Here is a 12,465-nt window from a genome sequence, read left to right on the forward strand (position 1 = left end):
ATGCCGCATGCTCACGTCCGCTGCTGTCACTCAGTGTGGGGGGTGTGATACTGTTTGATTGCCACTGACGCTGTGTTGTGGTCCAGCACGTCCTGCCCACCCACAAATAAGTGATGACGCACACAAAAGGCAACGCCTACAAAGTGTTGTACAAGAGCGATGAGGAGGAAAAATACAGTAGATCAACATCTCCTGTGGTTGCTTTTTCTGGGCTCTAATAATCTATTTACACGTAGTCAACACAACCTGTTGTCAAGTCACCAGTAAAGGCAAAAATTTTGTCGCAAAAGATTAATTTACTGACACAACCCAAACTGGGAGAGTCTATCCACTAAAATATATCAGGGTAGAAACCATAGATGTCATGTAAACAGCAGTGGCAGGAGCTGATACTGGTTGGGGAAACCTGGTTGCTCAGTGGACTTGGATGTAAGCCAAGCGACATGTGGTTCCGGGGATAGCACTCACCACATGTCATCCTCTACTCTCCGTCCCAATGATTCCCTGTCAAAACAAAAAATGTCAACCAATTGGTCTTTGTTGGCATTTCAACACATTTCCTACTGTAGCAGATAGTCTACTGCAGTGGTTCCCAACCTGTTCGTGACATGATTAAAGGATAAGTTCACAATTTTTCAAGTCTGTCTTAAAACAATTGTCAAGCATCCATATAAACATTGAAGCAGGTTTTGCTCGCTGTTATCACTCCACCTGTTCACACCAGACATAAGAAGACCCCTTCATAATGTGCTTCCAGTGTACAAGGTGGGGGCCAAAATCCACAGTCCTCGTCCTGTGCAAAAAAGTATTCAAATGTTTATCTGAAGATAACATGAGGCTTCAGCTATCCAAAATAGTCAAAGCAAGCAGTTATCTTTCAATGTTATATTCCTTGAAGTACAAAAAGTTAAAGTTTAACCATTTACCATTTGCATACATTTTTGCACAAAATGAGGACCGCATATTTATCACTTCCAGTGAAAGCACATTAGGGAGGATCTTTTAATGGGCAATATGAACAGGAGGAATGATTACACTAAGCAAAACCTCTTTCAGTGTTCATATGGGCACCTGACTGTTGTTTTTATACATACTTTACTGAAAAATTGTAAACCTATCCTTTAACAGGGTGGGAAAGCAGAAAAAACATTTACACTAAACTAGATTTATTCCTTCAAACATTCTTCGAATCTTTGCATTTTACATATAAATTAAAGAATGATTTAAAATTTCAGGAATCTAACAATTATTCAGATTAAACAGGGAAACAAAAATAACTCTTTGGTTGACCTGGTCATAATGCATAGATACATTCAACCCATGATGATGAGTCACTAGTAGACATTGCTTGGGAACTATCTGTCTACTCTACTGTGGGGCTTCTCAGCAATTTGCAAGTTCCATGTAATTAAACATGTAATGCTTGTGAGGTTGTATGACAGTCCTGGGCAAATCTTCACATCAAAGATACCTCTGGAATGAATTACTAGAGTGCAGTGAGAGCATCCACTGATAAAAATCTTTTGTTTTGCCTACATAAAGTGATTAGGCTTCATGGGCATGGCCTACTGTTTATATCATACTTCCCAATACAGATTGCCTTTCCAACTGACAAACAGCCAGCCAGCTGCACATCCAGACGTTGGATGTGCAGAAGCTGAGAGAAGGGATGACAGGAGAGAGGGGAAGTGCTGAATGAGAGCAAAGGGGGTGAAATCTGAGGGCAACAGGCTCTTCCAGAGTGAGCCGGGCGGTGGAGGCTCTCTGATAACGTTATCATGTGCTCCACACACTGTAACGGCTAGAACAGGCCAGCAGAGAGGCAGGGAGGAGCGGACAAGCCCTCCACAGAGATAGCACTAAAAGCTGGATGAATATCCACCATCTCTGTCCCCCCCAAGAGAAAAGAAAGACAGAAAGAGATCATCAAAATCCTTACTTCACCACAGCGCACAACAGATTGTCAGTCAGAGTGTTGGGTACCTTTGTCCCCTCCTCCTTGTGTCCCTCCCACTTAACACTGAGCTTCATTACTTCACCGTGATGGCCCTGTATCGGTTGACTGTAATCATTTATTGCCATCACAAAGTTGATACAGCTGCATGCTTAAATTTTCCATTAAATTAAGCAAGAGCAACAGAAGACAGACCATAGTGACAGACCATCAAATCATTTAGCCACATTGAGTCCTAATGTTTTCAAGTATAGTAAAATTGCAGTCTTTGCTGTTATGTGACTGTAAGAAATGGACACTTTTCACAGCAGGCATTTAACTTGTCTTAGCAGGAAAAACACAAGTGTCACTGATAACAGTAATGATGGCTCTGTTCTATTCAAGTGTCCCATTGGCCATGAATCATTCAGAGAGACATTATTAATGTTATTAATTATACCTGAACAGTACTTTTGCTGCTTTAATAAGCTGTAATGTCTGCTGTGAGAAAGGGGTAAAGTCTAGCTCTGTAAAAATCAGACTTTCTAAGAACTCCAAAGCTATTATTTACTTAACATATTGTATAGTCACCTACACATTAAGGGACACGTGGATTTAGTGCTGTGTTATGCATGACAGTGCTAAAAACTAGCAGCACCACTGAGGATTGGATTTTTGAGCTAATGCGTACACCCACAGTACCTCACACAACAATGTCCACTTGTTGTCTGTGTGTATGTTTTTATTTCTATGTATAAAGATACAATGTGAAATGTGAAAGGCATGTTTACCCCCTAGGAGTTAGACTTACTACTGCTCATCTAGGCTAAACATGTTAGACTTAAAAAAGAATTAGATAAAATAAAATTATAAAACTGCAACTCAAATGAAGGTGATTCAGAAAAGTGAAAAAAGGGAAGGCTACAGGTCCACATGGTTAAAATCCAGTGTTAAGCCTTGTACTCCCTTAAAGGCACGTGGAAAGAAGACAAACTAGAATAAAAGTAAACACAGTGTCACATCAGACTATAATTGCTTATTTAACAGTATCTTAACTAACTTGGTAAACACGACTGTTTCTTCACTCTTCTTTCTTCTCTGAGGGGATGACAGTCTGTTGACAATTTCTGGGAGGGACAGCACACAAATCCTCTTTACTAAGGTCCTTCTGACAACAGAGGATGTCACTGTGTGTCAATACAAAATTACTTTTAGTGGCATTTAAATGTCCGGTCATCCATATGAAATAAATATACATTATGGTGCTCATTCAGATGGACTTTTAAAAGAGGATTCAAGAGGATTCAGTTACTTATTTTGTTTAACTTTGATGGAGGCTTGATGGTATTCCCACAGCTAGATAATTTCCTTAATTGGCTGTATTTTGTTTGGTTTTACACCGCCATCTTGTGGCCAAAAGCTGCACAATAGCAGCGCTTTGATTTCAGTGGCTTCACAGTTTATTGTGACAACCAGTGGTGGAAAGTAACTAAGTACATTTACTCAAGTGCTGTATTTAAGTACAATTTTGAGGTATTTGTACTTTACTTGAGTATTGCCATTTGATGCTACTTTATACTTCCACTCCACTACATTTCAGAGGGAAATATTGTACTTTCTACTCCACTATATTTATTTGACAGCTTTAGTTACTTTTCAGATGAAGATTTGACACAATGGATAATATAACAAGCTTTTAAAATATGACACATAGTTAAAGATGAAACCAGTGGTTTCCAACCTTTTTGGCTTTTGATGTCTTACAAAAAGCAGTGTGTAGTCGGAGTCACATTTCAGATGTCTATGAGTTGTTAACAGCTCCACCAAATAGTGATTTTCCCTCTAAACTTCTCACATGGTTTCATTTCAATAAATGTTCAAATGATCCAATATTTCACCAAAAATCAAAGATTAGAGAAAAAGTCCAAAAACTGAAAACAATTTTGTGTATCAGACCCATTGATCATCTCACGACCCCTCAGATTTATCTGGTAACCCTTTGGAGGGGCCCAGCCCCTAGGTTGGGAACCACTGGACTACTTTGCATTATAAAAAACAGAAATATTCAACAATGAATATAGAAGATAGAGATGAAAAATATTAGAAGAAAAGGGAAATATCTATAATACAGTTAAATCCCTGCATTATGTGTTTCATGACTTTTCAGATTTTTTTTTTTAGAGATAACATAAGTAATAAAAAAGTATTAACAATGGCTTCATTCTTCTACTTGAATTTAACTTTTACAAGATAACTTTTGGGGTTAATGATGAATAATAACGGCTTCGAAATAAATGACGGCGGAACTACGTGTGTCTACTAGCGTTTCCACACGGCGTTATTTTGCACTCGAACACACATTCACGCTGCACTAGCAGGCGAATGCGGTTCGGCTTTGTCATTCATAGTTTAGGGTTTATTTGCTCACTATGCCTGCATAAATACATAACAACAAATAGAGAGGCATAATGGCGGACTCCAGGCAGATGAAACTGGATTTCACTCTGAAGGAATTGACTCTCTCCTGTCACTCTGAAGATGTTCCCGGCAGCTCGTCCACGGTGGAGCTGCAAGACAAGAAGCTGGTGTGTGTGGAGTATCCGGCGGTGGTCAACAGTGTCAGCAAGATGCTGGAGACTCTCGGCGGTGATCAAGCAGTGTCCAAAGTAAGCAGAACACGTTGTAGCGTTAATTATCTAAACTTTGTGTGCCATAAAACAGTCTTAAATACAGTACATGAAGACTCGTTTAGGTTTCATACACAGAGTACTTATTCTGTAGTGTCACGCCCTACCTTCATATCCATGTTATCCACTGCAACCGCTGTTTAATTTCATATATGTAAACCACAATATCCGCTGACATGATGGGGGAAGTTAACGGGCCATTAGTTTAGTTTTCCGTAAAGTCAGAAGTCACAGTAGTGTCTGTTCTGTGAGTAGATTACTGTCACCATCTTCATAATCTGATACCTGCCTGTATTTCTTGTTAATCTCACAGACCTTCGCTCACCCCAACCGGCGGCTTGAGCTGCGTTACCGACCTCAGGACCCTTTCTGTCATTCTCTGTGTGGAAACCGCTTCCCGTCCAGCAACCTCCTCCTCAGGGTGCGACGGCGGGTCAGAAAAAGTGACCCCAAAGACGCTGAGATCAACATGGATGTACTGGGAGTCATAGGAACAACGTACAAATTCCAAGGTTCGATTAAAAGTTCTTGAGTGTGTGAGGTTTTTGGGATATTTCAAAACCACATGATATTTGGATATTCTAGATAATAAATTCAGTGCTCTTTTGTCCAGCTACATCTTGATATACTGAGGTTTCAAGTTTAACTAACTTTTTCTTTTTACCTTCCTTTTTATTCTGTCTTTCTTCTGTTTCCTTTTTTATTTCACTGCTGTTAAACATTGAGCTATTTTCTTGAATTGTGTGATAAAAAACTATTCTGCATCTTTATCATAGACACATTGTTTGAACATCTCAGAAAAAACAACTGATTTGACAGATGATGTTGGTCCTTCAGAAATACGTGTTTGTCCTTCACAGGGCTGGCAGACTTTCAGTGCCTCGCTGTGCATTCAGAACATGGGAAAGACACGTCTTTATACGACAAAATCATCCTCCGCAAATCAGAGAATCAAGAGTTCTTTGAGCAGCCCATGCCTTACTTCCTTCCCCCGGCCATCTTTTCACGCCTCGACACTCCCGTGGATTATTTCTACCGGCCTGACATCCATCAAAAGTCAGTAAAGTCTCTGTGGGAAAAGCATCATTTGCTTACTCAATTTAACAGCCTTTGCTAGTTCCCTTTGGCAACAGCAGTTAATTGTCCTGTCGTTAGTTGACCTTTTTTTGATTTGGCCATGATCACTGATGCATACAAATAAACATATGGGTAGAAAAATGGATTATGCTGCTGGTTTAAGAAGGTTCTCCGGTGTAAACAACAATATTGGAAACTATATTTCTTCTGCAGCTTGTAAGTAGATCTTAACAATATTTCTCCTCCTTTCTGTTCACAGCCAGATGCCCCTTAACAAGAACTTTATTGGTCTGAATCGCGCCCGCCGGCCCCACAACGCCATTTTTGTCAGCTTCACTGAACCCACTGTGCCCACCGAGTGCCTGGAGGCAGCCAAGGTCAACTGGATACGAGTCTGCCTGAAGGAGCGTGACAAACAGGCAGAAGAACAATTGAAAACAGTATGTCTGCTTTTGAAATCGTGGTCGCTGGCTACTGGAAGCACCACACACCCTCTGATTGCTATGGTCACTAGTGTAATATAAAGAATAATGCAAAAAAAACCTGAGGCACTCTCATGCCAGTTAAGTCCTCTATCACAACAGGAGGGTCAAACACATTAGAAGGACTCATTAGATAAAAATTAAACTAGTGAACTCCAAAATACAAGTAAATGTCTCAGTTTTATATGAATTGTAAATTGAATATCTTTAGATTTTGGACTGTTGGTCAGACAACAGCAAACAATATGAAGACGTCACCTTGTAATCTGGGAAATAGTTATGGTTATTATTTTTTTTCTGACATTTTATAGACAACAGGAATAGTTTTTCATTTCTAGTCTTCTATTGGTGTACATACTGATCTATCTTTGTCTTGAAGAATTTAGCATTATATGATGGGAAATAGGGCATTTGGGACGTTAAAACTGAATCCACCAAGGTAAATACGCATAGTCTTATTACCCAACATGCCTTAAAGGAACCATGTGTAAGATTTAGGGGGATCTATTGGCAGAAATGGAATATAATATTCATAAGTATGTTTTAATTAGTGTATAATCCCATGAAAATAAGAATTGTTGTGTTTTCGAGAGGGCATCTCGTGTTTTTCACGAGTTTTGGGGAGGGTGAGGGGAGTAGTGTTCATTTGGTTGCAATCTGCAACCTCAGCGCTAGATGCCACTAAATCTTACACACTGGTCCTTTAAAGGTGCCCTGTGGAGTGTTGTTGTTTTCTTGTAAACAATGTTTATCTTTACATTCAGTGATTCTTACCAAAACGCACTTGAGGTCCAGCAAATGTGACGAATGCATTTCTTTCTTCGTACAAGATTTGAAAAGCCAATATTTTTTTAAAAAACCTGCCCTGCTGGTACATTGTTGTGTCTCTTGGCAGGTTACCACCTCCTGTAGATCAGTGGAATGATGTCAGCTCTTTTTCCATCAGGCCATTTTTAACAGTCACTGTTCACCATCCTAATCAACAATTTGCCAAAAATGGCATCTGGTTGAAGTTGGAAAGTGATGTTATATAAAGCAGATATGACTTACCATCATTCTTTTATCTTATCTATAACCAAACTTCTGTGCCTAGATGTTTGAGAGTCGGCCCATCTGGTCACGGAACGCGGTCAAGGCTAACATCAACATCCACCCTGATAAACTGAAACTGCTGCTGCCCGTCTTTGCCTACTACATGGTGAGCTGAGTGTGACTGGTAAATATTTTGAGGTTGCATTTCAGAGGAAAAAATACCTGCTGTTAAATGCATTGTTCAGATATACTTATAAACAAGAGAAACTAGTACTAGGAATACTTACTCAAGCCTCATTTAGGTGTTGTTCTGCAGTAGATGAACTAAAAGATTTTAAAATTATTTTTTTTTTCTCTGGTTAGTAGTTATCAAAAGGTTACAAAGTTACATGAAAACGTATAAGGATTATTATGAATCATAATATAATATATATCATGAACATGCTATGTATCCTCAGTACATTCAATATCACACCATTGTTGTTTGTATACCGGCACGTAACAGGAACCTGTATTACGTACCTGCAACATACATATTTATAGAGTGATGCATAAAATCTGCTGTAATGGAATAATTACATTCAATGTGAGCCACAAAACAAATCTGAGAATCTAATTTTTTTTTCTGCCCAAATGTGAGTTAAACATCAAATTTACTTTTGTAGGTGACAGGACCATGGAGAAGTCTGTGGGTGAAGCTGGGCTATGACCCACGAAAGAGCACAGATTCCAAAAAATACCAGATGCTGGACTTTAGGATCCGTTGTAGCACCAAGCACGGTAAGAGTCTGAGGCAAGATAGGACAACAGTTTTTGCTTTTTGATTGTATGGAAAAATGAAGTGCTGTGACATCATAGAATTGGGTTATATTAACATATTTCAGAGGCAAATTTAGCAAAAGTTAGATCTTTTAGTCTATATTCAACATCAGCATTTTTCTATAAACCCTTCCTCAGCATATTGTAGTCTTAATGAAAAGTTATGACTTCTCTGTCTGACACTTACTGTTGGTTCATCTTTTTCCTACTTTCAGGGTATTCACTATCTGACATGCCAGTGAAAGCCAAGAGGAGTGCCCTTAACTACAGTCTACCAATCACATTTAACAAAGCTGGTGAGTAGGTGAATTTATTTGGATGTATGTATTTATAAAACACAGAGGTCAACAGGCCTTTTTCACAGCAGACATCCACCAAAAGCCTAGTTGGGGTTAAAATATCTCATTTAAGAGAGACCTGACTAAATGAGCAGCATCAAGGTCGACATAAAAATTGCAGATAAACATGCACCAATAGGAGAAATAAGCTGCAGTACAAAAGCAGATCAAAAGATATAAGTAAGTTCTTACCAGAAGTCCACAGCAAACCAGCTCACCAAAGGGACAAATCTATTAGAATTTCATTAAACATCATGAAAAAAAAAGGACTTATTGCACTTTTGACCTCTAACTGAATCGATGTGGGTGATAAAAGCTATTATTGCATTTTCACCCATTTTTTTTCCTGAGACACCAGCTAAATTTAAAAGAGAAAAACCAAAAGAATACATTTACTATGAACAAAGCAGGTGAATTAGCTTGAAAATAAAAATTAAAATTAAGTGTACGTGCACTTAGGTCACAGAGTCACTGTTGGCATTGTGCATTCACATGATTTCTTAAATGTCATGTAAACAAGAAACCAGTTCCCATTATAGGGGGAGGGCATTAGCAAGATTTCTCTTGGAAAAAGCTGATTTCTTGGCCGTTTATACAGGTAACAGTTTTCTAATCTGCTTTTTACATGTGAACATGTGCGTAACAAACACATGAGAAAGGGAAAGACCAGGTGTGACAGTGGGAGGAAAGGAGATATAATTACACATAGTGATTCATCCTCATATTCAAAATAATTCCATGGAAACTCTGACTAAAATACACACTAAGTAGCCTCTATGAGTCTAAACAAGAAGTTTCCATTGCTGGAAATTTGACTACTTACACGTAAAATTCAGACAAAGAATGGTTGTGCTCTCACTACACAGCCGGCCCTCTAACACACATACACAAGGAAATAAAAAAATAGAAGATGCAGTATCTTATAATGTATCACTGCAGCAGTTAAAATAATGCTTCTAAAATACCTTCAAAGGTTGGGGAGGAAATTTGATTACTGACCTGCATGTATACATGGATTTACGGTAACCAGATTACTACAGTGCATGTAAACACATTGTCCTGATTTCTCTGAGTAACATTGTTTCTTGTAAACCTGCTGGCAGTCAGTAATTGATCTCATCTTTCTATCCAGTCCTGTTAGCTCACACCGTATATACTGTATGTACTATACTTACTTGGCTCACTGAATTCAAAGGCAGTAACAAGTCCTCAATAATCTCCACTGTCCCGTTGCTGTTGCTGAGGTAAACTGACAACATGTTGTATAAACTGCTGTGTTGTTTTCTTCCAGGTCCTCAGCCAGCTAGTGTGATGGAACTTCCAGCTCAGGAGGGTCCAAGTACCAGTCGAGATCCAGTACCAATCACATACCGGCTGAAGGTAGACATGTTGATACGAGTGCATTATTGGAGCATGATTCATGCTGTTCTGGCTTAGTGTCAGAACTGTTATTTTATATAAATGTGTGTAACGAATGAGAATGAAGGAACATTGAGCCATTTCACAAGTTCATGGTTACATTTTATATTTTGCCGTGTTTATTAATATTATTATTTTATATCTTAGCTTTTGTTAATTAAAATTTGAACACTTTGGATCTCCTTAAGCCTTAAGGTTCTTTCCTTAAGGTTGAAATACTGGAGGATAATGTCTCATCTGATAAAGTCTAAAATTGAAGGTGAAGGGATTGGTTATCACATTGTCTTGTGTAATAGTCATGGAAAAGCTTTTTTTTTTTTTTACAGAATCTATGTGACACCTGACCCTTGTTTCATCTCCACAGGAGTCATCTTACATTTTCAGAGAGGGCATGCTGCCTCCTCACAGACAGATGTTTTACCAGCTCTGTGATTTGGATGTAGAAAGGTACATTGTAGTGCTGTGCATAAGTGGTGTCAAATCATTTGTAATTATTATAATGAAAATGGACATTTTGTCCCTTTTGCTGTATTTGGGTGTAATAAAGCTATGTGTGTGTCTCCAGTGTCCGACAGGTGATTGAGCAGAACAGCGGTAAAGAGGAGGTATGTGACGAGCGGGATGGCTGGTGTGTTCTCGGTACCACCGACAAGCTGAGGGACATAATCTCAGCCATGATCAAGAAGGTCATCCGAGCACAGAAACCATGTAAGGAAAATATCCAACACAAAGAATAGCCTGGGCCACTTCATGGACACCATGTCCTCTCTGTGATCCCTATGTGTGTGATCACAGATTAACTACTCAGACAGTCACACTGATATTGCACTTTTCTCTTACTGTAGCCACAACATGGCCAAAAGTGTGACCAGGGCTGATGTTACAGAGAGCAAAAGTCCTGCCCCACTTCTGTCTCGCTAGCTTTCTCAATGTCATTTCTTATAGAGAGTTTCCCTCATTAGCCCAGTGGCTCTCAAATGTTTAGCCTTGTGACCCCCCTAAAATGAAACAAAGGCTCCTTATGACTCCTCATCACACTTCCTTAGTGTGGTTATGAACTGTGAACGACTCAACCAAAGAGGAATTTTTAGCCATGCTAATGCAGTGGCTCTAGAGATGGCAGTGTTGGTCTGTCGGTTCACCGATTTGTCCAGACTGAAATATTTCAACAACTACTGGATGGATTGCCATTACATTATATACAGACATTCATGGTCCCCTGGTGATCCCTAACTTTTCATTTAGCGCCACCAGCAGGTCAAAGTTTTCACTTATCCACTGATCAACATCAACTGGATGGAGTGGCACTGAATTTTGTACAGACGTTCGGGGTACCCAGAGGATGAATCCTAATGACTTTGGTGATCCTCTAACTTTTCTAGTTTGACCATGTGTTCACATTTGTGGTTTTAAGTGAAATGTCTCGACAACTATTGGATGGATTTCCATGAAGTTTTGTACAAAGATTCATGTGCCCCGCAGGATGACTTGTAATACTGTGGTGATCCCTTAACCTTTCCCCTAGCACCTTCATCAGTTCATTTTTAAAATTTGTCCTATAGTTTGGTTCAAATACCTGCAAAACTAGTGACTTCCATCGGCATCAGTTTGTGTTTAGTGCTAGTTAGCAGATGCCAGCATGCTAATATAATGAATATGGTAAACATTATACCTGCTAAACATAAGAATGGTGGCATTGTCACTGTGAGCATGTTAGCATGCTAACATTAGCATTTAGTTCAAAGCCTTGCTGTGCCCCAGCAGCCTTACAGAGCTGCTTGCATGGCTGTAGACTGGAAGACTTGTTTCTTCTCAGATTGATTCATTTTGAGGATTTTTAGATACCCTAAAGAGGTGAAAGTATTCATCATCGTGTGACCCCTTCTATTGAGAGGATAACAAAAAGAGATGAAGTGATAATGTTCCTAGATAGAATGGGTATCTAATACAATTGAAAAGTGTGTGTAGTAGTAGGCATCTTGGTTAACTGATGTTATTTGTCTCCCCCAGCATTGCCAGAAATGCCCAAGAGGCGCAGACGCACAGGCCTAGATTTAAAATTCCCAGTGAGAGACATGGATGAGGAGGAGGAGGAAGATGAGAGCAAGGAAGATGAAGAGGAAGATGAGGATGATGAATTTCAGCCTTCAGAGGGAAGTGAAAATGAGATGGAGACAGAAATTTTGGATTACATCTGACAAAAGACTTCTGTGTTTTTTCTTTCTGTAAAATGTGATGTTTTGACTTATTTTTGGAGCTAAATGTAAATAAAAATGAAAGTGTTTCTAATGGTTTGTGCAAGAACTCTTGTTTGGGCAGAAGTTTTTTGCTAATACAGAACGACTGAAATTTATCAGAGATGTCAGGTGATTTGTTGTCTTTCTTCAGATCACCAAATAACATTCAAAATCATGACCCAAAAGATACCCAAACTTGTTTAGGCAGATACCTTAGACATCCTATGTGCAGGTCACATGCTGTATGTATCCTTTATTTAATAGAGTATTATTTTTTTCTAAGACAGAGATGAAATGGGAAATTTATGACAAACATGAAAACAACAATAAGCATGAGCAAACAGCTCAGTACAGTGTCTACAGTACATGTTCCAAGACCAGCATCCACAATATTGATGAAACGGATTCAGTTGCTTTTTTTTAAAAATTGTTGTCATTGTT

General features: G+C 39.0%; 1 protein-coding gene across 1 annotated transcript; it reads left to right on the plus strand.

The window, feature by feature from the left end:
- The first annotated feature begins 4,256 nt into the window (after positions 1 to 4,256).
- gtf3c5 (general transcription factor IIIC, polypeptide 5) lies at positions 4,257 to 12,076 on the plus strand. The gene is made up of 11 exons (XM_067574511.1): positions 4,257 to 4,599; positions 4,934 to 5,132; positions 5,481 to 5,676; positions 5,957 to 6,137; positions 7,273 to 7,377; positions 7,877 to 7,991; positions 8,246 to 8,326; positions 9,660 to 9,748; positions 10,152 to 10,234; positions 10,353 to 10,495; positions 11,798 to 12,076. Exons 1-11 carry the CDS (start codon positions 4,402 to 4,404, stop codon positions 11,983 to 11,985), a joined length of 1,578 nt encoding a protein of 525 aa, XP_067430612.1. The 5' UTR covers positions 4,257 to 4,401; the 3' UTR covers positions 11,986 to 12,076.
- The last annotated feature ends 389 nt before the right edge of the window (positions 12,077 to 12,465 follow it).

Source organism: Thunnus thynnus, chromosome 19, assembly GCF_963924715.1.
Source record: "Thunnus thynnus chromosome 19, fThuThy2.1, whole genome shotgun sequence".
NCBI lineage: Eukaryota > Metazoa > Chordata > Actinopteri > Scombriformes > Scombridae > Thunnus > Thunnus thynnus.

What these genes read in the sequence shown, in the direction of transcription:
- gtf3c5 (XM_067574511.1), top strand. Translation starts at nt 4,402, where the DNA reads ATGGCGGACTCCAGGCAGATGAAACTGGATTTCACTCTGAAGGAATTG. An exon ending in AATCACATTTAACAAAGCTG is followed by an intron (nt 8,327 to 9,659) that starts GTGAGTAGGTGA and finishes GTTTTCTTCCAG; the next exon opens with GTCCTCAGCCAGCTAGTGTG. An exon ending in CATCCGAGCACAGAAACCAT is followed by an intron (nt 10,496 to 11,797) that starts GTAAGGAAAATA and finishes TGTCTCCCCCAG; the next exon opens with CATTGCCAGAAATGCCCAAG.